This window comes from Opisthocomus hoazin, chromosome 3, assembly GCF_030867145.1.
Source record: "Opisthocomus hoazin isolate bOpiHoa1 chromosome 3, bOpiHoa1.hap1, whole genome shotgun sequence".
In the NCBI taxonomy this organism is placed as follows: Eukaryota; Metazoa; Chordata; class Aves; order Opisthocomiformes; family Opisthocomidae; genus Opisthocomus; species Opisthocomus hoazin.
Window position 1 is genome coordinate 94,948,885 of NC_134416.1, and position 27,181 is coordinate 94,976,065.

The 27,181-nt window shown below is 40.8% G+C and overlaps 1 protein-coding gene across 9 annotated transcripts in view; it reads right to left on the reverse strand.

The window, feature by feature from the left end:
* Positions 1-3,325: 3,325 nt before the first annotated feature.
* CTNND2 (catenin delta 2) overlaps positions 3,326-27,181 on the reverse strand; it is a 694,166-nt gene continuing 670,310 nt past the window's right edge. For 6 of the 9 annotated variants that reach the window (XM_075417107.1, XM_075417100.1, XM_075417102.1 and 3 more), the window contains 5 exons: positions 20,138-20,264; positions 15,871-16,002; positions 11,653-11,730; positions 8,517-8,590; positions 3,326-5,700 (listed from right to left, as the gene is read on the reverse strand). In XM_075417107.1, the coding sequence (XP_075273222.1) occupies positions 5,440-5,700; positions 8,517-8,590; positions 11,653-11,730; positions 15,871-16,002; positions 20,138-20,264 (672 nt within the window). In that variant the 3' untranslated portion in view covers positions 3,326-5,439. The remainder of the gene's footprint in view (positions 5,701-8,516; positions 8,591-11,652; positions 11,731-15,870; positions 16,003-20,137; positions 20,265-27,181) is intronic. The other 3 variants (XM_075417104.1, XM_075417103.1, XM_075417101.1) reach the window with 1 other exon arrangement.

Here is a 27,181-nt window from a genome sequence, read left to right on the forward strand (position 1 = left end):
CTGCTTTCACTCTGGGCCTGATCCATGGCTTGGTGAAGATAATGGAAGTCTTTCCAGGGACTTCTGTGGGCTTTAATATCAGTTTTAAGCTAAAGGTCTACACTTTGCAGGAGTTTAGCAGGCACTTCTGGCAATGTAACACCAATGCCAACAGAGGAAGGAAACTGCTTTTTAAAGTGCAGTAAAAACCCTAAAGCGACTTTGATTGGGAATTAGGCTATAGTGCACTGGTGTGGTGCCTTGCTAGAGTACCGTGCCTAGCTAGCACCAGCACTCCTGCATGTGCCTTCTGGACTTGCAGAGGTTTGCGGTCTCCTGATCCCTTGAATGACCTGGCTCGGCCGAGATGACGCAAAACCAGGGTGAAGGGTAGCCCTGGGGAGAAAGAACTTGAAGTGCTTGTGTTAGATGGAGCCCTTGGGCTTGGCCCTCAGAAGAGTGGAGCAAGAGTTAGGAGCAAGTGCTCCTCACCCAGACTGTCAGAGGATGTGACCATCACTGCCTTTCTCACTTGTTTTTCAGAACAGCCCGGAAGGCGGGCGTGCCCCCCCTCCATATGGGTATCAGCTGCAGGCTGCAGTCCCCTTGCCTGGGGATGAAATTCAAATCTCCCGCAGTGGCTTCAGGCCACTGTTTAAAAACTGGCTGGTCCTCTGCAGAGAGCTGGCCCTGCACAGTTCTCCAGCAGAGGCCGGCGCGCCTCTGGCCTCAGGGAAAATGCTGGGCTTCCAGTGGCAAGCGGCTGGAGCTGCCTCTCGGCAAGCCCAGCCCCAGCACCAGCAGCGCTTTGTGCCGGCGGCCGCTCGGCCACGCACCTACACCAGGTATCGCCCAGCTGACAGTAAAGGGCCTTTCCAAGCTGGGTCCTTGGTGGGACTGTCCCCTGTGGGCACTGTGTCCGTGTACCTGCTGGGGAGACCACACACTGCTGTTGAGGATGATGGGGCGGAGGGGAGGCGGAGTGGGCAAAAAGTTGCCTCTGTTTTAGCTGCCTAATGTCTGCTTGACCTAGTCATGAAGTCTTGGACCTAGCCTCAGTGTCCTTGACCAAGAGCCTCACCCCCTTCTCTGTCCTTCATTGCAGCAAACAGCTGCTGTCCTCACGCCCGGCATCTTCTGCTGCCCGGCTTGGGCTGGCCACCTCGCTGGCTGAGGCTGGACATGCCCAGCAGTGACCCGTGACGTCCCTCTGCTGCTCCCTCCCACTCCTCCAGCACAAAGCTTCGTGTGTGTCATGCTGCTGCTAGTCAATCTCCAGTATGTCACCTTCTCAGTAATATTAGATGATCTCAGTGCATGAAGTCTCTTGCTGGGCCCATTCCACTGTTAGTAACTATGGGTGTGTACCTATCCTCACGCACAAGCTCGGCGTTTCTGTGGCTTTAGGCCCCTTGGTTGATTTCCACCCACTCTGTTGTTGTCTCCATCCCTCCCACTCCTCTCGCCGCTCCCCCGGTACAAGCAGTAACACTGAACCCACAGCTCTTTCTGCCTGCTGGCAGGGGCGGAGCAGCTGAGAAAGCCTGGCTTGCACAGCCTCTGCTGTGCCAAGGCACAAAAAAGCAAGTCAGCATTTCCGACTGCAGCTGCAGGTCTCCCCGGCGAGACGTTTACGCAGGCTAATGCAGCCCGGTCCCGGGAAACAACTCTTCCTGAGCCCTGACATGCGCCGCGCACCGGGGCTCCCAGCAATGCACAAGTAAATTAACGGCTCGCTCGCCGCTTCTTGGCCGCGGTCTACGTAACGTTGGAGCCAGGATCACATTTTTTTACCGTGTGTAGGCCTATCCAGCGGCACCAGCCGCGAGCTTTTCGCTTTTTTCTACGGGTGTAGATAAACTACCTCTCTGTAAGCAGCGGCACCCGAGCTCTTGCAGCCGTAATTAGGGGTGAACTGGGTGTTGACACTCTTCTCAAAAAATACCTTTACCCTTCACTTGCTGTTGTAGAGTACATGCAGAGTTATGTGCTCATAAACCTGATGGAGAGGGAGGGGGGAGCGACTGACTTGAGAGCTGAAAGTTAGCTGCTATCTGATTAATATTTAAAATCAATAAATGGCAGGGGCTTGTCTGCTGTGTGAAGCTAGGCATGAATCTACAGAGTCACCTTTGAGTTTAAACATATTGCACTATGACCAGCGATTCTCCACAATACAGTAGGATTTATTAATAGAAAATATGTCATTATGAGTTTGTCTTTTGTACATGTTAGCAACATGTACAGTGAAACACATTTTTTTTTCTCAATCTATATTGTTATAGTTCTTTTGTGTTATCTGACATAACCATTTATATTTTGGGCTTAAATATGTTATTTGTCAAAATGTACTTTCAGTGTTAATATACCTTTAAAATCATAGTTTATCTTTTAAATATTGAATTCATATTATTTTTTTTCAAATCAATATTGCTCATGTTAGTGCAAATTTGTTAATCTTGAGATAGGTTAACCATTCCTTCCAGACCATAAACAGCATTTAATAAAACAGTGAGATTGATATAGCTCTACACAGCTGAACAAGATTCTAATACGAAGCTTGTTAAAAAAAAAATCCAACATTTTACAGTACATCAATTGCATTTTATACATTTTTTTGGAACAGATTTGTTTCTTCTCTATTTCTGTGTGTGATCTATTACAAGAAAGAAGGGAACAGCAATAGGTAATGATACTTTCCTCAACATTGAAAAGAATGCATCATATATATCTTGCTCAGTATGGCAGCAGTGTTGGATTTCCAAGCCTGGAAAAGAAGCCGGGTAATTCAACACCTTCTCGAAACCCAGTACAGCAAGAGTGAACGTCATCAGTCGGAGCACTTGCTACTACAGAGGAATGGAAACAAAACAACACAAACTAGAGACAAAAGGTATTTTACGCCACTTCATTGATCCAGAATCTCTCACTTGAGCAATGGTCTACATTTGACTCCGAGTAATTCCTAAGCGGAGCTGAAAGGGGGCAAGGTGGGCACTGCAGTAGTTTGAAAAATGCAAATAAATCCAACTTACAATAACCTCCTGTCCTAAGCACTTCTAACAGCATGGCAGATCCCTTCGGCCTGTCAGCCATCCTGCGTCTGGAGACCTGTGCCAGCCTGGTGGTAATCAGGCAGTCAAGAAGAACTTCAAGTTGCGAGTGACATTCTTTATTAAAAAAAAGTTTTTATACTGAAAAGGTGCTTTGTTCAAAATAGCACTGCAAATGTCACTTATTAAAATCAATGTAATAAATAAAATATAAACAACCTGTGTCCAAAACTATGAATAGTATTTTTATCTACCTCTCTATACATCTGGCCCACTCTGCCCCTCCCACCCACCCTTGCTTAAATTTTTCAAAAATTTTTTTGCATGCGATTTTTTTCCCCATTTACTACAAAGAGCAGATAAGGTTACATATCGTACACTGGGAAAAGCTGCCAAAAAAGATTAAACTATAGTCCTAGGTTACCGATAAACCAATTCTACGTCACGATACCCGCCTGCGTGAACTACTCGGGGCTGCGTCCCACGGAGCAGGCGACGACTTGCGAGAGACTTCTCCCCTGCGCACAGCCAGAAGCCTGCCAGGTGATGTTAAGACTATCACAGTGACTAATCACAGACATGTTTGCAACCTAAAACAAATTCCTTAATTGTAATTTGAGCAATTTACAACTACTCCATTTGTTGTGGGTCTTATGCTGTGATAACTGTGAGCTGTTGCCTGAATCAAAGAAATGAAGAAATACTATATTCTTTTTTTTTTTACTTCCAGAATTCCAAGAGCTAAGACAAATGTCAGCTCTTCTTTTGGCCTCCTACCCCAGCTTTCTCTCCTATTTTTTAATAAAAAAAAAAAAATCTCCGTCCCTTACATTTTTTATTTTTCAGGGTTTTACTTTAAATGCACAGAAATGGTCGGTATCTTTCATATTTGAGGAATGTGTTTTGCGTATAGGGTTTTCTTTTTGGTATGGATTAAAAGAAATGATTGTCCTAATGGTTCGGGAGTTGGACCCTTCTACAGCCTGAGGAGTCTGGAGACTCCAGACTTAAGTCTGTTGGGTCTTTGTTTTCCATTCCCTCAGGGAGACGGCAAGGTCAAACTCTGCCTTCCTTGAGCACTTGCTGGTTGATGGCTGGAAAGTAATGATCAAGAGATGCTATTTTAAAGGAAATGGCACCCGAGGGTGAAGGAGTCAGTGAAAAAAATCCGATAACCCCTTCCTTTGTGAGTATGTGGCCTAAACAATTTTGAATTTCTATCAATGGTTAAGAAAGTGAGTAAGAGAAAGCACATACTGGAGTTTCCACTGTCTAAAAAAACTGAAAATGAAACAAAAATTGAAGCTTGAACAAGGAAAACATTGGATGAAAAGAAGTCTTACGCCACACAAACGCACACGCTCAAACACACACACGCACACAGAATACTATGCATACGTGGACACACACAAGTAAGAATGTGTATTTGTATGGTAGGTCCTTGGAAATAGACATTCTTAGCAAATATGGATGACAGATCATTTGTAATTTATTTTCTTTCAACACTGTATCATCATAAAGAAAACTGGTATAAATGAAAAAATCTATTTCAAATATCTACATCTAAAATTTTAGGCAGTGAAAAAGCACTTTGTTGACAAGGAGTGTGGAATGATGAATGTTAATTGTCAGAAACTGCTGAATGCCTTTTTTTTAGTTGCCACAAACAAATTCACATATCAGAACGAACAATACTGCTAAATATTCCTTTTTGTTTTTTTGATTTTTTTTGATTTTTTTTTTTTGTTAAAACGCACCGGGGAAAAAGAAACAAAAAAACTGGAAATTCGTACATCTTTCAAAATTTGAAATTGAAGCAATATTTAGAACCATAGATGAAGAAACACTGTGGCATTGGTGTAATATACACAATGCACTTGTTTGTTTTTTTATCTGTAATGTACATCAAATACTTTACAACAATGCATTAACAAAAGGCAAGAAACATCTTGCTGTACAGAGGAAACCCCAAATGCAACTTGAAGCCTAGATTCACAATGAATGAGGATATTAAACAAAGTGTGAGAAGCTGTTCCCCATAAAGTATGTACGCTGCTCAGTTATTTGTGCTTAACTCTTGACCCACACCCACTGTCATGTTCTCCCTCCTTCTTTCAGCCACATTCAATACACAGCACCAAACTTTAGACTCTACAGGCCAACAGTGAAGTTGCCCTACACTGTAAAATATATATATACGTGTATATATATTTCTTTCTAATTACTCCCAGGTTTAGCTTTCGTATCTTTTAGCCTTCTAAAAAAAAAATCTCTTAATTTTTCCCATACTGGTTATCTGGGCCTTCCTATGGAACAGGCTTTAACAAACTAAATCTGCAGGAAAAAAAATGTCTTGTGGTATGCATGCACATGCACAGTTCCTGGAGCTTTTGTATCTGCCCAAGTCTCAAACCCAGGAGTCGGGAGAGGCTGGATAGTGGCTTGTTTCATAGTTAAGTTCACTATAGGGACGAGCAGCTGAATAGAAGTCGACGTAGTTGCCAGTTGACTTTAGTCCCAGGTGCATGTTGTATTCGCTTGCAGGTGGACGATGATGCACTTGGTCCTCAAAGAAGGACTCATCATAGTTTCTCGTTGAGTTTTGAAACGGCTGATATGGTTCGTAGTCTTTTCTGCTGGGCTCCTGTGGAACTGGCTGTGTTGAAACCTGAAAGACAGAAACACCCAGGGCCTGTGAGATACAACTTACTGTGGGCAACGGGAGGGCAGCAGGACTAAGTCTCACTCTAGGTTTATCATGCTGGAAACACAAAGTTTATCTTAGTAATCTTGGGATCTGCTCAAGGTATTGCTTGGTAGTGAATTAATTCCTTCCACAGTTTTGCCTTGCCATTACATTTCTTTACATTTCTTTATGCAATATTGTTATCAAGTACATTTATTTTTTAAAGTTATTGCTGCTAACAGATGCTGGTTAATTTAAAAGTAATTCAAACCTGCATCTGAGCAGCGTAGCCTACAGTTACTTTTGTAACTATAATATGTGTATAACTTTCTATTTTGCAGCTATGTAACGCAAACATTGGTGGCCAAAACTCAGCCTTAAAGAATTTGAATGAAAGCGATACATACTCCAAAGATACTAAACATTTTGCAGCTGCCTTTGCCACAGGTGAGATGCAGAGTGACACCATATCCTTAAGAACCACTTAGAGTCTTCAGGGCACTGACATGAGAAAATTTCAAACTCAGTGCCCTGAAATGTGTTCTTCAGCTACAGTTAAGCTGAACCATCTTCTTACCACTCCCGCAACACTTCATGTTGGCAATCTTGTGCTGTTGCTTCGTTCCATTTATATTTATATCAATAAATATTAATTTATATAACTTGATTTTGATATTGATATAATTTGATTTTTATACCAATTGAATATTTGAATTTGATATCAATTGATATCAATATCAATTTATAAATGTTTTCTACGTATCTCAGTGGAACACGACCTTTCACTCTATGTCACCTCTATTAAGTTTGGGCAGACTCTGCGACTGCGGAATGATACAGCCTTTCAGTCCTCAAATGGTCATACTGGGAATACTGACACTCAGACGTCGGTCTCCGAAGGCTCTCTCCAGCTCCTTCTGATTCTGCAAGAGCTAGTAATGCTCCTTCACAAAAAGAGGAACACTTGCACTTCTGTGTGCCAAGCTCTGTGGCATTCCTTCAAAGCATGTCTCTGTCGGACTCTACGCGCAGAGTGCAAGAGGCTGTCCAAGCCCTTTAACAGTCCTACAAGGGACCTTAAAACACTGGGCCCAGTGTTAGAACAGCACAAGGGAGAGTGACTGCTCTAGTTTCCAGTTCTAGTCCAGTTCTCGAGGTGTTTAGGACCTTGAGCCCCTCGGTTGTTTGTCACATATTCAAACACAGATGTTTAATTTTGGACACAGGAGAAAAATTCTGTACTAAACAACCCATATAGATGCCAAAAAGTTAAAGATGGCCAATTTTTGAGTAGAAAATAGGGAACTGAAGTAGTATTTCTGGGTTTTTTTTTTAGCTAAAAACATTACTTCTGATACGTCATTCGTAATAATGACATTTCATTGAGAAAGCAAGTGGGAAAAGATGGAAAACTGGGTTTTGGTGGGTTTTTTTTTCGTTTTTGCTCAAACTCTCACCCCAAAATCAAATTAGCTGATTCATGACTGCAGTTAGAGTGCACCTGCTGTTACAATACCTCATACCCTTATTTTCTCTAAATATTGTGTTAATTAGAAGGGCTTCATCTGTTCAAACACAATAAAAGCAGAACACCTTCATGCACTGAACCGGCTCACACGAAGAAGGAATGTGGTGCACCACAGCAAATACCGGCTCATTAAAAAGCAAAACCAATACAGAGAAATGGTGGCACAGAACATCAGAAACTCTCTTCACCTAAAGTTTGTGGATTAAAACTGAAATATCAGACTCTTAAATTGAAATTTCGGGTAATCCAGTAAAAACATTCAGAGAACAATTTTGTTTAACAATTTTACTAAATCTTCATTTAACTGTCTGATACTACTAATCACTTTAAGTGCGTTCCTTAAATGGTTTTTGGTCTCATTTCTCTAGATGAAAAATGCTGCAACTTTTGCGTATTACATAGAGAAGTTGTGAAAATATTAAAGAGTTGTGACAACTAAGTACAAAGTAGCATTACACATAATGATGAAACAAATGCCTGTGGCTGCAGAAAACTGTCTGACTGCCAGGGACCAAGGAAACACTGCACTGGAAATACCAGCTGTATGAGTGCCATACCTGTCAATATTGTAACTTGTTCTGTAAGTGCATTAGTTTGGCACCCACGCTGCCAATTACACTTTCGTAATGCCCACTTTATCCAGACATTCTTTCTGCTTTCTGGTTTTCAGGGACAGTGCATTTTAAGACAGTCCCAAAGTTCTAGACTGAACGGCTTGGATGTATAAACGTGAGAAATCATCCCTGCCGATGCAATGCTACATTTCCTCTTGCCCACGCCCCAGTGCATACGTTAAAAAACAACCAAGCAAAAAGCCTTGTTACAGCCATGCTTCTGAAGCGACTAAATGGCAAATCTGAGGGCTTTTGCTGTACATAAGTGTAGTGTAGCATACGTGTCCCTGCAAAAGATACAGAGGGGTTCTTTCTCCAAGACTGTTCCATACACGAGTTTCTGCTAGGATGCCTCAGTAGGGGAGCTCTGTGGTGTCAGCTGTAGCGCTGAATTTTATGGCTATACTCAAGTAATAATATGTGACTGGACTTCACCAAACTGGTTGGCACAGGACATCAGGAGATACCAGAGCCAGCAGAAGTGCCCACTAACATTAGCTTGGCTCTTGCAGCGTGTGTGACACATACCCAGAACTTTCCAGGCATTCAGGTCTCAAGCTGCTCTTGATTTCACTACAAGTTACAGGCTTAAACACCTTATATAATTTTTGTGCATATGCCATCTAGAACAGTAACATTTTAGTCTCCTTACTTACCTGGTTATGTTTGATATCTTCAGCAGGTGCACCATATGAATTCCTGTACAAAGTTGAGATTCCAGTGTTCTGAGCTGGAGAGAGAAAAAAGGAAGGAAAAAGCAGGTTTACCAAAAATACCTCTTGGGCCTCAAAATGAACTCTGAAGGCTTCATTAAATACCTTATACAGCACCTGTTTCCCATACACAAAAATCTTTAAAAGCATCTGCAGACTTCTGTTTTCTCTTCCTCCCACTGAACATTCATTCTTTGCTTTGGTGCACATGCATGTATATGGTATATGCTTATTAACGCTATGTCATGTTCATATCTATCTTGTGCACTTCACATATAAATCAACAAAATAATTTCATACATACCTAGCATTCAGTAATATATTTCAGGTTATACATGGGATTTTATATCACACATACACTAAACAGGTAACAGCTGTAAATATTAAGAAACATTTCATTTCTTTCACTCCAGTTGGACGATCTTACACCACATCCTGGATTATTTATCCCACAGTGCTTTTGCTATATGGTGAAAATATTAATGGAAAAGGTGGTTAAATGCAACTGAAAAATGAGTTATGCAAAAAAGCAATATGTAGTTATACTGAAGAGGTCTGGCCAAGGTAGTCTCAACTCCATGAACTGCTGTCACTTTCTTCTCAGATGTCCTGCTACTAAAATGCACAGACAAAAGTGAGCTATGAGTTTGAAATCAGAAGTAAGTCTAGAGACAAGCATAACATCATACAGTTTTGCAAAAATTTAACTCCCACCCTCCCCCAAAAAACACATAAAAAGCTAAGGTTTTCGCCTGCAAAGTTGACTTCACTAATCATTTTGATTTGGCTATCCAGCTGAAGCTTAGTTTGCTGGTAGAATAATTTACTAGAACCACAGTTATTTCCCATATTTGAAAGACTGTGAGGGTAGTATTTTGTGTGGCTGCTGTGCACTGTTCTTACTGGGAATACAGCATTAACTTTCCAGATAGTACAACCAATGATTTGACGCTGTCATGAGGACTCTCATTACAAAAGCACGTGCCTGAAAGTAAAAATTGAGTAGCTGTGAATCAGAGTCATCAGTGGAACCGAAACATGTTGCTCACGCAACGTCTCTCAGGTCTCTGTGCAATGGTATAAAACCTGGAGGCACCATAAGTTGCTTCGCAACTCGAAACCTTTGCGGGTGAGGACTGAGCATCAGAGCTGAAAGCTGGGTATGGGATCCATGCTAGTCACATCACTAAGAAGAACCACAGTTACTGAAGAAGTAACCACTCTTTCTTCCTTTGGCAACCTGCTAGCATGGACCCCAGCATGTACAACTGCTTCTGTCCTTCCCCCAGCCACCGCACCCTCTCTAGACAAAGGAATGGCACGGTCTTTAGTCAAAGTTGACTGTAATAAGCCAATTCTCATCTTCACATCTGCTACGGGTTCCATGCTGAGGATATAATTTTTGTCAGAGGTTGGTGCACTGTTCCATGTTGCTGCTTTACAGATCTCAAACTGGTGTTCTTAAAGATCTCCAGCATGTTCTTGAAACAGGGTAAAGACAGGGCTTATATGATATGGTTTGGTAATCAGCTCTAACAGCTGGAAAAAGAGATTTTTTCACTTGATAACCATTAACTAATAGGGACGAAAAAACTCTCATTTCTTGAAGAGCCGGATGTAGTTACCAAGACAGTGCATAATCCTGTGTAGGAAATGGAGCAGAGCTCTGGAGGTCTCCAAGGAGTGCAGCAGGACTCTTTCTTTGAAGGTGGGAAGAATACCAACTCTACCAAAAGATGACGACAGGTCTTTTCCAGTGGAAGGTAGTCTTAATTCTGCCTGTGTCCCAGCACGTGGTAACAGATGGAAATGACGACTGCTTGAGTAGTTTGTCTTTGGCCATAGAGATGCTAGTACCGAAGGGCCGATCTGCAGAGATTCTCCCTGCTCAGGCTGCATTTTCTCACCATACTTGACTGATGTGCGAGACTTCACTGTTATTTCAGGGTTGTTTATATTCCAGCTGTATCCTCTGCTTTAGTGTTTGAAAATCTCCCTCCCGATGACAATCTTTGGTGGTAGAGGAGTCTGCATCAGCACTGCTATTTATGGTGCATCTCATGACAGCGTGACTCCCAGGAGTACAACTGCCGGATCTTTCCTTGATACCGTCTTTTTTTATGCCGTTTTTCTGAGGTTTTTGCTTGTCCTACACAGTGCTAGAAAAACTTGGGTTATACAAATTCCTCTTCTCAAGATCTGAAGATACACAGAGTTAGTGTTTCAGCCACCCATTTTGTGAAGTGTTACTTCTTGGCTAAAAATGAAAATTAAATTCATTGTGTTGGACTCTCAGAAAGTGGGGAAGAACTTCTTGTAACCATTTTGTTTTCATGTATATAAACCGCAAGATAAGCACAGCTGATGTTTCATGCATGCAAATCTTTAGTCAGGCATGACTGAACATATTCAGTCCAGACAGGACAATACCGTTGATGGTTGGTTCATGTCAGGAATAAAAGATTGGTATAAGATGTGACATCTGAGGGCTTTATCAAGAATCTGATGAAAAAATGGCAAAGTGGATACATGCTAATTTATATGTTGTTCCTACAGGCAATCAGAGAGACTTTCAGGAGGGTCATGACCTTTCCATCTTTTTACAGGTATATAAAAAGGCACATGGTACATACGCGCCACTAATGGCCATGACTATTATAAAAACATACATAGTCCAGAGTTGGTGCATAGCTGCCCAGTGCACTACTGTGACATTTGCACCGATGTGCTCAGAATTGTCACATGCCAGATTGAAGACTTACACTCTCCCAGATCACATATTCTGTGATGGAAAAATGGACAGTTTCAGCTTATGAGAATAGCTGCAAGGTCTGCATTGCTGATTTCACTGTGGATACAAATTTAGAAGTTTAATATGCAAAAAAAAGGTAGTATTCTTTTCTTAATGTAATAAAAAGAAATACAATGACACATAAAATGCTTGGAAATGAATGCCAAGAGTTGAAGAACAAGAAATCTTGGCTTAGTCTAGCAGCGAGGCTGAGATAATTCTGTCTCTGGAGGAAATGTAAGTCAAGCAATGTAGCTGCTAGCAATGCATGCAGCCCCGCTCCAGTACCTGCTTCTGAACACGCAGGCGGCATCCCTGGGAACTCCATTCCCGCTCTGCCGTGCTTCAGTGAGCAGTTGACTCTTGCTGTCCAAAAGCAGAGGGCAAATATAAAAGAAAGAAGGGAGAGAATGAGCTAGATGAATGGAAAGATATTGTGTGGTTAGTATCTGATTGTTTCTGTTAATATTGCATACGTACCACCACAGTAAAATTACCAAACCAAAAGAGAGATTAAGGCAATAATTTTCTTTTTTTAAACCATGGCAAGAGAAGGGAAAGGGGTACAGGGAGCAAGAGATTTTCCAGCAGCCACACTTCCTTACAGAGATGTGAGAATTGTAGCTGCAGACGAGATGATTTGAGGAGTGATGAGTGTGTGTACATGTGTATTTTATGCAGTATCTAAACATCAGTACACAATAGTACTGAAGAGGTATTTTTTACCAGGCATAATTGTGAAGGGTCTAAAATGAGTTCTGTGATCAACCTGCAGTACTCTGTGGTTGCATTGCATAAAGTACATTACAGAAAAATACCTTCCTTTTTTCCCCGTTTGGTATTCAAGGTAACATTGGTTAAAAAAAATAATCATATAGTTCCCCACAGTAGTTTTCTGCAAAGCTGACAACAGCTTTGAAAATTATGTCACTCACTGGTTTATGTGACAAAAATACCCCTGACCGAAGCCGTCCACATATATCCCAGTCACTTGATTCATGGTTTAACATTCAGCTTTCAGTTCTTGTAAGTACTTATTCTGAACACATTTACAGGCACTTTGAAATAACAAGGTGCTAGCCTTTTGCCATCATCAAACACAGACTGATGGTAAGAAAGGAAAGCTCAGCTGGACAGGTAGTCATCCTCATCTGGTACTGCGCAACCTGCTTTTTCTGCTATAAGCAGCAGGACTCCATTTTCTAAAATTTAGTTCAAGACGGTAAAGGAAAATGCTTCTGCGCCTCACAAATCTCAGCTAACAGAGATCATTACCTGTAACTACCACTGCCACCTTCCTGCACAGTGAGAGATGAGGTAAGGGCATGAGAAAAGATTACAGTGCATTATGGTTTCTGAAAGCAGTAATAAGTTCAAGTAGCCTGCGCATCTGTAGCTGTTGCAGCAGGTGATGGTGGCTGGCTGCGTTCTGAATGTGCAGGGACTTGCAAGTATATTTAAGTAACAAAAGTATAGATTATTGATTCTTGATAACCAAAAGAAAATAAATTAATCAGAAGGTGTTTCTGCAGGTGGAAGTGAAGACACAGGGTGCAGACTGTGATGCAAGTATTAGTTCGGCAAGGGAACTAAGAAAGTAAAAGGAACTTTAGTGTAGGAGTCCCATGATAGCGTACAGTAAGCTTATCTTCCCTGTTCTGAAGGAACACAGCACAGCATAAATAACATTATCACATGCACTTATAGTTCCTTTTTTTTTTAAAGGAATGTAGTGGTTTTTGTCTTAAAAATGTACTTCAGGTGATAAAATTTTATTATTGGTCATTATTTTCTACAGAGAAGATAGAGAGTAAATATACCATACATCATAAACCTGGAAAGGAAGAGGGTAATGAGAACTTTGATATTGTTCCTCTATTTTTTAGCTGTCCTTGTGAAATCAATATAAGTTATCATCTTCAGCCAAACTGTTTGCTTCACAGATTCTCCATTTTTCCCAAAGGTTTCCTGACAACTCTCCACAATGGCAAGAAGCCAACATTTCTACTGCGAAAATCCATCAAAAAAACCTTCATTTTAGTCCCAGCCAAGAGGTCATAACATTTTTGAACTATAAATTGAGAAGAGCTTTGGAGAAGAGCATGGAGACAGTCATGGATAAATTGGGACTACAGCTGTGGCTCTACACGCTGTGTAAATCCGTGAGTCAGAGAAAGCTTTGTGTAATACATCAGCCTGGCACAAAATACAAGAGCAGCTCAGAATACGTATGCGCTGGGTGGAACCTGAAAAAACATTTATCTAAGTCCCATAGCCTCTGTGGATGTATTAGCTGCAATGCATTGTCTGATGCACAAAACTGAAATATAGGCATTGCAATGAACTTGCTACACAAACTTCTATTAGAACATCCAAGTAAAGTCAAAACATCTCACAATTAAAATCACAAGTACTGATTTTATATTGTTCTTTAATGTATTATTTATTTTATGAGCTACAAATATGTTACAAAAATTTCATGTCGAATGTTGATGAGTGAGACTCCTTCTAGCTGTCCATCCTTTTCTTTTGTTCTTAAAATGGTGCTTAATTTGAGCTCAAACCAAATGAGCTGAGATTTGGTGACCTGAAAAAGAGAGAAAGTGATTTGTTAATTTCATATTCATTTGTACAATGGTCATGTAAGATCATGAAATATTATTAAATTTTCAATTTGATTTTTGTTTTAATTTTTATCCCTGAGCTTACTAGCTGGAAGAACAGTTTACAGCTGAGCATGATGCTAAAAGTTTTGAGTTTCCTTACTAAAAGTCCACCCAAAAAGATCAGTAAGGACAGACAAAATGCAAGCAGATATTAAAGGAAAACATGATGCAAAAATCAAAGTGGAGCACAAGTTGCTGGAGAAGTAAAAACCTCATGATCTGAAAATTATATTGAAAGAGAAATGAAACAAGGAAAACAGGAATGGGAGAAGAAAAACACTACAGTAAAGGACAAAATGAAAAGGGATGGGGAAAAAGAAAACCCCATTTCTTTCAAGTGTGGAGAGAGACGGAGACCGTCTGCAAGGAAACACAGATTTTCCACATGGAACCTCCTTTTTTTGTGACCCTTCTGATATAATCTGGTAGTCTAAATGTGCAGATACAGCTAGAACAAAATGCTAATGTTTCTGCCTTTTCAGCCTGCTGCTCTTACTCCTGAGATTCCCTCTTCATGGATCCTTGACAAAGTGCTGGTAAAAATGCAGTCCTGTCCTTCATCACACAAGTAAGGACCACTGAAGTGGTTCAGAGAACCACCTTGCGCAGTGACTATGAAACACTCAAAATATTACAGATACATAAAATGCAGTACCTTGACTGAATACGCTGCAACCTCATGTAGCACGCTGCAGGCACCGTTCAGGACACTCCTGATTTCTGTGGTTTCCAAATGCTCTTGACTTTCATTCCTCTTCTTCAGATTTTCACTTTCATGCTAATTAATGTTCTGTATTGCATTTTCGCAGAAATTCAAAGGCTGGCCTTTAGGTTTTGATTACACGATAGCATATAACACAGTGGATGTAGTATGAGTCACATCCTAAATACAGTCTTGAAAGCTAGTATGGATGGCCCGAGGCCGAGTCAGCGTGCTACCGGTGTCCCCAGTGAGCTGAGACACAGAGACGGCCCATTCTGGCATCCTCTGAGCAAGACCTACATAGACGGCGCGGGAAGAGGTAACGGGCATTCTGAAAGTGCAGAGTGACTCCTCACTGTGATTTTTTGCTTGCCCTCCACTGGCATTTGGAGGAGAGGACACCGGGATGCTTGGCACTGTATAAAAGTACAAAAATGTTCAACAGAACTTATATAAACCTGTGCAATGGTGATGGAGACCAACACGTACTCTGCAAGAGAATCAACACAGAGATGCAGTACTAGACAAAGCACTCAAAATTTTATAATTACTGAAATGCTAACAGGTTAATGAGGTCACTAGGGGAGAGAAACCTTCAGTGAAACCTGCAAGAGATGCCATAACATACACAGAGAAAATTGTTCCATTTACACCAGCCCAGCTGAGAAACTAACAGTGACAGACTTTACAAACTGCTGCCAAATTTCCTAGGAATGACTGATGTGCAAAATAAGATAAGCAGTCCTGGAAAGCCATTCCCTGCAAAAGACAGACATTAGGGATCACCACACATGCTCAACCACTGTCACGCTTCAGAAACAATGCTAGTTAATACAAGGTGGAGTTACTCACTTCCTTCTGAAACGAAAACAAACTTAAAATTCAAAAGAAATGTAAAATTGCTTTTAAAGCCTTTCCTCTGTGAAGAAACATGGTCTTCACAAATCATTTTCACATAGCATTGTATTCATTAAGATCAAATATTTTTTCAGTTGTTATTTCTCAAGGTGGCTACAACTTCAGAATCAACCAAAGCAGGCTGACTCTTTTCTACAGTACAGTAAACCCAGCCAAGCCTACAAAATCAGTGGTCTGTCACAGGTGACTGTTAGATACGCTATGCAAGCATAATCTCACCTGTCATGGTGTCTTTCCTAGAAGTGTGTTCTCCCTTATTTCCATGGTAAGTGGCGTTTGTTCCAGTAGATTCATAGTCTGTTTTTCTTTCTTTTAGGCTGATCATTTCCCGAGGTGAGGCTGGGGCACTTGCTAGATCATAAAAATGGATTTATTTTTTCTCTCCACAGATGACTGAATGTTATGTTTTAACTCTAGAGTAAACATTTTAGTAAAGTTTATATTTGTTAGCATGCTAACATTAAGCTGTTTGTAGAAACACTACCCCATTATAGAAGAAAAGGTGCTGTTATTTCAAATACAGGACAAATGTATTAATGGAACAATGAACTCCAAACATCATTTTCTCTCTGAACATTTTACTTTTTTCACTTACACCCAACATCTAAGAAGATCATTAAGAAAAAAGTACAATAATAAGGATTTTTTTTTCCCCTTTAGCTTTTAAAATTCTTTAACTTGTCAAAACTTTCTGGTATAGGCACTTCCATTTTTTTCTCAGAGTTGTTAATTTATGTCTGTTGAAAAGACTATTAACTTTCAACTGTGTGGAAAAACCCTTATAAAATGGTTTCCTCCTTTCTCTGTTGAAAATAAACAAACCCATTAAAGGATCCTAATGGAGATGGGAAGAAAAGAAAGGTGTGTTCCACAGAAAGCAAAGAATGCTTAACACTTACAGGTAACTCAGTTTCTCCTTCTTTAAATATCTATGTATGAACAATTTTAATTAAAACAACAACTGCTACTTTAAGGTATCATTAAAACGAAATCCTTCATCATGAATACTCATGGTATTGCTAAAAGGAAGAAAGTACGAGGTGACTAGGAGGAGACCTGTTTTTGTACTTGGTTCTCACACGCTGGAAAACGTGAAGGTGATCACTGGCATTGATCATGAAGGCCTGAGAGCTTGCAATGCTTAGGAAAAGGAGAAAAGCAGAGCTAAAAATAATGGCTTTCAAGTAAACTGACTTAAGATATTTAGGTGTTGGTAGTTACAATGCACTTTCTCTGTTGTGGAGGGCAGGGGAAGGAGTACAAGGTGCGTGGCAGAGCACCCCAGAGCCTCGTGAAGGCACAGTGGTACACAAATAACTAAGGTGCTGGTACTTACTTCCGCTCCCTCCTCTGCCTCAACCCAGATATTCGATATGTCAGAGGAACCTCGAAAGCAGTAACAATGGCCTTGCTTAAAAAAAAGGGAAAAAAATTCAAAAAATATAAGACAAGCTCATTTGCGAAGCTTGATTGTGACTTGTGCCTTTCAGAACCTCTAAGCTATGTTGCATTTTTCAGTTGAGGAGCAGGGAAGCACTTGTACTTAATTAAGGGGCAGGGAAGCACAAGTGATGTTGAATTCTGGTTAGATTGGATCTGCTGACCCTGGTCTCTGAATTTACAGCGCAAATGCGGGACAGATGTTTTTTCTTATTAAGTCATTAGAATTGGGAATTGCTTTAAATTGCTTGTCAATAGTGACGGAATTCTAAAACTGATAATCCAGCAGATATCAAGAAACACGACATTAAATTACCAAATCAGCTAATGGCAGCTCGAGTCTAATAGGGAACAAAACAGAATGCAAACGTTGGAAACATTGCTAACACAGGGATGCATTTTGTTTCACATACTCTGGCAATGCTTTTAAGCACTCTGGTGTTTTGAACAAAATTGACTGGTAAAGACAAAACCATCTCTCTCTGCTCCCTGTGGGAATTATCTCTCTCCTCCCACACGAGAACAAATGCTTTCCAGCAAGTGTTCAAATCCAGAAGTGCCCTCTTTCAGAGGTTTTACTGGCAGCAGACATAAAATCATTGGTTGACATTAGACTGAGAAGTGATATCAAAGTTTTCTGCTCTTATTCTTAAAGGACACCGAAAAGAAGACAGAGCTCTCTATGCTAGTTAAAGCATCTTCTCACCCAAGTTGTAGGGACAGATGGGACATTTACTTCAACTATTTACCCCAAGGTAGGATCCAGTATACCAAAATAATTCTTGACAGATTTTCATCTAAAACTAAAGATCTCTAACGACAGAGACTGCATAACTGCTCCAAGCAGTCTGTTCCAGAGCTTTGTTTCCTTACTGTGAGGAAATGTTCCCTGATGTCTACCCTGACTCCTTGCTGCTCATTATTTCCATTTCTCTGCTATGAAAGTAGAGAAAGTTCATGCCATTCCTCTTCACAGCTGGCTGTTAAGTGCTTCAATATGTGGTGCGTACCTCTTCCAACTGCCCCCATCTTGTGTTTCTCTTATTGAAGTTAAACAATTACAGACCACTCCATGTGTTCTCATATCCCGATTTCTCCATCTCCTGGATCATGTGTGCAACTGACAAAAATCCCTAAATAATTTCTAAGAACTTTTGTCTAGCCAGATATTCTCCTTACAATTTATTTGTAAAGGATTGGATCTTTTTTCCCCCTTTGGATAGTATCTCAAATTTCTCAGGATCACTCTGAATTCCAATAATGCCCTTCAACGTACATGAGCCTCTCACAGGTTTATGTCACCGACAAAGGTAATAGGTACCCTTTGTATATTACCTGGGCCATTAATGAAACCACTGAAGAGCACTGGGCCCAAGGCAAATCTCCAAGCAAAGCATTCTTCCATTTTGGCAATAAGCATTACCCATTCTTTGCGAATGGTTTTCAGCCTGTTTTGTATTTACCATACATGACATTTTCTGGACCATTTGCTAGCTTGCCTATAAAAATCTTGTTTGAAATAGTCTTACTGATTATAGCAGATTTAATTTACTGACTATGCTTTCCACAAAGCACTTCAACTATGCTGTAGCAGGAATTCAGGTGGATTTTATAAGAACAAATCATATCCAGCCACTGTCTGGACTTGATACGTCCACTACCAGACAGATAGCAACTTATACTACTATGCAGAAATAGAGACTCCTAGAGTTAAGCACTTATGTTCCTACTATCTTTGAGGTGCTCAGATTGTGATTATTTGTTCCAGCAAACTTCTAAAATGAAGTTGAGCTGACTGGCCTGTAATTATATTGGCTTCTCTTCCTTCAGAAACAGCCACTATATTTGTTCTTCTCCAGTCTTATGATAACTGATAACAGCAGTAAGATTTCATTCAAAATTTCTTTAAGTATGCTCTTTAAGCAATGGAGTAACAGAAATAAGGAGACAGTTCTGGCAAGAGACAGAACTACGATCTCAGGGCCAGACATTTCAAGTGCCTTGCACATACAGTCAAAATGAGATTTTGGAGAAGAAAAAAAGGAACACGAGCTCTTTAGGGACTTGCGTAATGACAGATTTTTGAAAACTGAATGGCAGGTCTCACTGTACTTCAGGCTACATTTTCAAATTTCCTCAGTGGTTGTTCTGCAGCACTATAGATGCAGCTTGTAGACAATTAACAACAAAGTTTTCTTAAAAACAAAACTACAGCACGACGCTGACGGCAATAATCAGTTTGGCCAATTTTAATCCTAAACTCTTGGTATACCTGTGGAATGACAGCATTTGATCGAACAAGCAGTAAAAGGCACATTGAAAGTCTGACTGTTCTACTCTGTTTATCTCAGAACATTTTCACTGGGAATAGCTTTATTTGACCAAGGTATGTTCTACCTCAGAATAAGATGAGGGGAAAACGCTCAGATTTCTGAATAGAAAAATCAATTAACACTGCGGCATAAGTTGAAATACTTACAACAGTTCATTGTATGAATCATACAGAATCGATGATAGCTGGTGTAAATATGCCATCAACGTTACATGAAGACCTGTAGGCAAACTTCTGTGAAACTTACATACGCACGTGTATGCACACTTACAGACACATAACACATCTAACCAGAATAAACGCTGACAAAAAAAAATGTGGATGCTTCAGCTTCTGCCAAGTGTCCAGAGTAGTCAGAAACAACACAGCGGTTTTCATGACTGGCAAAGTGAGTAACAGCATTTCCTCATGCTACAAATGGGCACCATTGCCCAGAGATCTATTCAGGTAGTCCCAATCAGGAAAACACTGCATAAGAATTCATAACAAAAAGTTATGGAATATTCTTTCTGCTGTAAAACGTTGCAAGCTGTTAGTAAAAAAAAATAATTCCTGTTTTGATCATATGATTCAGGTGAGAGTAAAGAATATATTTTGTGCCCTTCCATCACAGTTAATGACAAATCAAGACAGCAGTGACTTTGATTAAAGCAGGAATATGAACAGTGGTGGATTACCTCTGTCTTCACTTCAGTGCTGGAAGACTGGTCTTACCTGAGCGGTTGTTAGGAGACATGCGCACGGGAGAGATGGAGGGCGTGCGTGATGAAGAGTAGGGTCTTTGCCGATCCCTTTCTATTGTTGAAGATGAGGCTACAAAGTGATACTGCGACCATCCGTCCTGCAACATCAAACGTTGCGACAGCAGTCAGCGAAAACGCCACACAGTTCCCCATTTTAAGCACAGAGTATTTTCCTCTAGTGTTTTCACTACGTGTACACAAGTAGGCTGGTATCTTTTTCCTGCCACTGGCTGGGAAATATTCTAATGGTGCAGGATACAATGTGCTGACTGTACTGGCCCACTAGGAGAAACATTAAAGTGCAAAAAGTTCTGTAAAATAACACATTTCAGAAAGACTCAAATTATGAAAACACTGAACAACTTTTTAGGCTCTTTGTTTAACAGTTCTGTCTTTTCCCATGCCTCTGTTTTCACCCTGCAAATGGCATTCTGGCTATGAAAACATTCCAAATCATAAGACTGCTTGTTTCCACAGCAAAGATCAGTTTTTGCTTTAAATGATTTCTATCTTACAATGAAATTTTGGAGTAAGTAGATGGGGAAGCTCCAGGATTACCAAAAGTATTGTAACTATTTGGGTATCTATAATCTAGATACATTAACTGCCCATTTGTTCACACACGAGGGAAAAAGAATCAATGCATTTTCCTCGTTGCACTTTTCTCCGAGATCTACAGAAAGAAATTCTATTCCAGCTATTTAAAACTGTGGTAATGGTGATGTATTTGAAAAAAAAGAAACAAATACAAATACTAGAAACAGCTAGTTCAGAAATAAAAAAGGAGAGTTTAAATCGTTCAGGTTTAGTTCCTGTATCACAGTATAATGCAATAATGCAAAGTAATGTACTTTACATTTTTAAAAGAATATTAAAAATAGTTTGAAACTATCATGAGAGAATAAATTGACTTGTGCTAGTGCTCTTATTAAATGACAGTATTTCAAATGTCTTAAAGTATTGATAAACTGTCTTTATTACTGCTTAATGTTAAATCAGTAACACAGAGTTTTCCCAGTCTCGCACTGAAGGCATAAGCCTTTTAAAAATGCCTACTTTCTGTTGGGCTCAGTGGAAATTGAGTCAAGCACCTGGCATGGTGGTAAACAAAATTTTTGCAATGAAATGCTGAATAAAACCAAACACAATAAAATATTACCAAAAAAACAGCTGGAATTTTCCTCTTGCTTACAGAACAATAATTCCCTGTTGGGGTGGTAAAGAATATTCCCACCCCTGACCTCAGGCTACTCCAGATATCCAACCCTGAATTCCACGCTCTGCCTTTGCCCAAGGCATCTCTCTGACTTTGTTCCCTCCACACAAACCACAGGCACATGGCTCTCAGAACTGCAAGAGAAAATGACCTGAAAATCCACCTTTCACTCCACTTTTAAGAAAGAGAACTCAGCAAGAGTGTAATGCTTTCTCTTAAAAACAGCAGGAGGAAAGAAGATACTTATACTTGATGTAGAGGGAAATGTTATAAGTAAATTAGGATAGATAAATGTGACACCTAACTACAGATTCTGAATATCTCTACTCCTTACAGAACGCATCTGTATAAACACGCGTCTATCTCAGTCGTACTTGGGAAGGGGAAAAAAGGAAGAGTGAAGTCCCCGCCAGGGCTTTCACAGTCGAGTCAGGACTTTCCCTAGAGTGAACAGTGAGCGTTTGTCCATGGACGTCACTCAAGTTTAGGACACTTCACTGAACTGCACCTCATACTTTATGACCGTCATATAAGAAAATATAAGGGAGAAAACCAGTTCATTAATAAAAAATAGTAAGAGTAACATAAAAAAAGAAACAGTTAATGTTTAATAGCACTTGTTTCAACCAAAATTCATTTCCAACCAGCAGCCGCTACACAAGCCATGTCCTCCAACTTAGAGGAAGGATCAATGGGAATGCAAACAAAACCACCTGTAAAGCCCTAACTTCTTAACATTAAATCAAATTTGAATTTATTAGAAACTTTTCAATATATACACATATATGTAATATGTATATATAATACATATATATTTTTAAAAATAACTAATAGCTTATGGTTATAATGAATAGCTTAAGTCCAATAATCTTATCCAAGCATCAAGATTGTAAATAACATAGCATTATTTTTACATCTCCTGTTAACAACAACTTGCATGGTGATTTCTCTAGTATAAAAATGAAGCAGCAAACATGTGAGAAGCCTATGCTGTTATCCTGCTGAAGAAAAATGGTTCCCTTCTTCCTCCTTCTCTGGGGTCAGAAGTTCTTACCAGAAAGGTGACTCTCTATAATTCACTCTGTTACAGTTCTGTGATCATTTATTTTCTGTTAAACAGACTGCTGAAGAGGAAGACACCAAGAGGACAGGCTCTATATCTGATAAAAGGAGAAGGAATAGACTATGTATTACTGTCTGCCTGCAAAAGGAGGAGACATCAGCCACGTTTACATAGCCCTAGTCAGAAATGCTTCCAGCTTTGTGGATCTGGATGCATGCAGGGCCACGTACACTCAGATTTTGGACTCTTGCTTCGCTCAAATAAATCCCTGGCACGTGGGTCAGAAAAAAAGTGACCTGAATCTTCCCCTAAACCTTTCTTCCTGTTGTCTGTCCCATCTGTATTGTTTACATTAATACCTAGACCCTGGCTCTGATGGGAACTAGATGAAATAAATCCCCATTATCGGCACAGTCCCACGGACTCTGCAGGAATAGCGCGTGGCACCAGTGTTGCTCTGCAGAATGCCAATAGGTACCCTGTCAGCACTGCTTCCTCAGAACCAGCATCGCCAGCTGCCTCAGCAGTCCAGGAGCAAAATCCAGCTGTAGCTGGGACGCTGGCAACAGCGTTCTGCTGTGCAGCAGATATCTTTCCTTCTCCCCCTCCCTGCAAATTTATGTTTTTCTCTCTGCTGAGAGTAGTGCCTATAGTGAGGTCTTCAAATAAAATGTGCCACAAACTCTCAAGTTTGGAAGCCTGATCACCTCGGTAACCCAAGTCAGGCAAACAATAAACTCTAACAGAAGTATCGTGGTGACTTGGCATTGCTTTTGACTAAACCAGGCATACTGCTGTCACTGTATGACAACCTTCGCGGTGTTTTTCAACAGCATTATGGGCAGTTCCCAGACCTCGCAGTATTTGAAAACCCTAATACTTTTAAGTCATCTATCTTCAGCTCTCCTCTGCTGCAAGGAACAAGCTTCTTTCCTTGGAAAGGTAAACAGTTTGTAACAAATTCATTAAAACTATCCCCATCAACAATTCCAAAAGCTATTAGCATTAAATATTGAAACTAATTTTTAAGAGCCTAAAGGGAGTATTTTCAATTTAATGCTGAGATAAATACCACCTGACGTGATGGCTGCTTTCATTAGTTTGTTTCAGCTCTAGTGCTTGTAATGAAATTTAATTAAATTGATTTGAGTACTTAAAGGTACAGTACATAGCAGTATGCTGCAGAGAAGAAAGCTAACTCAAAAGCAAAGTGTGTGAGACTGCATTTCAGAAACCAATTTACCAGCCACAAACATGATCTAGGAGAGGAAGAGTAAGTCAAAAAGATCTGACAAGTTGGAAAGAAATTCAATGCAATTCTGTTAACGAATGGATGCATTTGTTAACTGGCAGCAATTAATCAACTGGTGCTAACTGCACACCATGGGAGGACACAGAACAACCAGACTACAGAAATACCATCTATGTCCTTGTCGTCTCTTCCAAGGTATCTTCTACTGGGCATTTTTCTATATTTTGACTGTAACAACTATATATGTATTCTCTCTCAGCTATACTCCACGAAGTCCAAATGTTCAAGCTTGATTGGCAGTGACATGTTTCTGACAATACATTTTTGGGAAAGCTGCCAGGATTAGATAGGGGGCAGGGGTAAGATAACCACTGTAGAAAACAAAAGTGATATTGTAGTCTCACTGCTCACCTTTTAGTGGACTTAAGGAGTGAACAGGTCCTTTGTCCCCCTGCTCAACTTTACGTTATTTTGAAAATAAATCATTTTCTTCAGGACCACGGGAAATAATTGTTTTGTCAGGGTGACTAAACTTACTGTGCCAAACACCACTTGCATAGGTATCTTCTGAAAACATTTAATGTGGGTTTTCCACACTATTCTGTTGTGTGTGTGAGAAAGAGAAAGTAGTTTTCTATTGTGCTTGCAAGAATTTCAAATTTTCAGAACTCTCTGGTGGCGGAGTCCTTGACTTGAGGAGATGATTTGCGGAGGTGGGTGATACCAGACACACCATTTTCTCACTCGCAGTACAGTAACACTATGAGGACTGAATGAAATTAAGCCCTGATGGGAACTGACACCATGCTGACACCACAGGAGACCAGAGCTCCTGCCTGAAGAATTCACAGATGAGCGAGAAAAGAGAGGGGACCTGACACGACGTGGTGGCCAAGCAGTGTGTCGCGCAGTTGGGAAGGAGGACCGACATCGCAGCCTCGGTGGGGTGCCCAGCCTGGGTGACCTCATGGCACCCAGTCAGAAAGGAACCCCACGGCAGCTCATGTGCTAATAGCCACACAGGAAAAATAAGGAGCAGCCCTACCCTCTGACTGATTAAGCTGATCAGCTGCTGGAAAGACAGTGACTTAAAAACCAGAGTGGTTTAGAAAAACTGTACCATAGCTGCATGCACACGAATATCTTTCAATGCTGAAGTGCAGAGTCTGCCCTGACCCCTGGCCACTGATGTCCTCACATTGTCAGGAAGAAAGAGAGCAACTTCTCAAAAGCAGAGAAATCCCACTAGGGAAAAGAAACAACAATGATGCAACAAATCCAATAACAAAACAGCTAAAACCTAAGAAACTACTGAGAGTGTTCTGACCTGCCTTGCCCAAGTTTACAAACTCTCCAGCATGTTACTTGTCTCAGGTCTGATCCTCTTCTGACGTGATTTAACAGACATTTTTCCAAATGACCTGACGCATACAGGACCAGACTTGTTTTGTCATTCTACTCCCTGATCTGTAAGCCAGCATTTTACTGGTTCCAGGAATGAACTGTAATAATAACTGCTCCTGTAATGGTAATAAGCTGTAGAAATGTGAAGTTCTGATAGCCAAGCACTTGCAGGAATCAGTAACTAGACGCACCACGGTATTAGAAGTAGGTGATACAGCACCAAGGCGAAGTGCCTGTAAGTATGTAACGTAGGATCGCGTTGAAACCGAGCCAGACATCGCTCTGAGTGGCTGGTGTTGCTTCTCTCGCAAGCTGAAGCACTGCTGTCAGGTTAAATGAAATGTCCTGACTGGTGCGCACCAGGGTGACGCTGTCTAGAGTAAAAGATAAATCTGATGTGAATTAAGTCAAGGCTCATCAGACTTAAACAGGTCTGGGCAGTTCTTCACTGGGAATCTGTTGTCACGACGCTAATAAGACATAGCAGAAATTAGAACTGGATCAAATTATCTACATGCATTGACATACAAAAGTTATGTGCGTGACTTGACTGCGGTGAGAAATCTAAAACGGTAACAAGGTTGGGGTGAGGCACATACCTATCTCATGGAGCTCTTAAATAGAGTTTTTAAAAAAATGTAGTTTAGATCTTCACCAGCCACCACACTTACCATGAGGCTTTATAACCTGGGATCATACTATTTTTTTTTCAAACAAGAGGAAGAATAAATAACATTTCCCAGTGCTTCTCAACAGAGATAGCAAGCCTGACTTCTTTCCCTCTGCCAGCCCCATGGCAGCAGAGGCTAACCACCCTCCACCAACACACCCGAACATTCAGGCTGCTGCAGGACTGCTCCCTGCGTGCCACCAAAGTAGCCGACAAGGAAATGTCAGCTGCTGAAGGAGAGATGGAGAGACGGCCGTTCTCTAAAAAAGTCCATGCCTTTGGACTGAAGTGTGTTTACTCGGGAAGAGGGATTTCAACTAAATTCTTACAACTTCAGCAACTCTAGAAACACTCTTGAAGAACAGAACAACTAGTTTTAGATAAAATACCTATATTAAAAATATAGGTGTTCTTTCATTTTTTCCTTTGATTGCTTACACTGCCAGATCCTATTATCACTAAACAATTCCTGAAACGACTGTCCTTTCTGGATTTGCTTGCTTTGCTCCCAGGAAAACTCAAAACCAGCAGATAATTCCTGGGCATTGCTCTGCTTTATGATGTATTCTGATTAAATCTACTTCACTAACGGTTTTTTACTGCCGTCAGCTAAGCTACAAACAATTATAAGCAGCATATTGACATTTTTACTCCCAGGATTTTGTCTTTTGCTTCCAAACTGGGAACTCAAGGTACGCTGTCAAAGAGAGAAGTAGGGATTGAGCCTGGCAGATCTTGGCATTCTCCTGGCTTATACACTAGCGGTTGTTGCTTGGGTTAAAACCTCCAAACTGATTTAAGTCTGCAAGAGGAAATCTGGAGTAATTTCACTGGCTTCAAAAGACCAAGGGCTGCTGACTCCATTTCTCCTGTCTCTCCTCCTCTCCCAAAGAGTTTTGAGCCAGGCCCTCAAAATCAACAAAGTGAAGACAAGGATCATTGAAGCTCGCCTTGATTTGAGGATTTTAGTGTTTATGTTTATAGTCTCATTTTCCACAGCTTATGAAAGCCAGAAAATATCTTAAAACAGAGAAAATATTCAAGTTTGGGGAATCTAAAATATTACTATAATTTGGATAAAAGTGCAGGAGTTGCTTACAGTATGACCACTTAGCTGAAGTGGCTAAAGGAAAACACAGTTTGCTTCCCACGCCTCCTGATGACACTAGGGATGCCAGTTACTCACTGGTTACAGGTTAAGTTGGGAGCACGAGACCTGCCGCTGTGCGAGCCTGGGAGGAAGGCCACTCATGCCTCCCTTGCACAGACATAACCGAGGGGAGAGGATGGAGACCCCGCTGAGAGCACCAGGAGAGCTCCTCGAGCCAAGGCAAAGAGGATCGGTGGCTGGGCTGGGCAGGGAAGGACCAAGCCAGCGGGGCAGCAGGGCTGCCACCGGAGCAGCTGCCA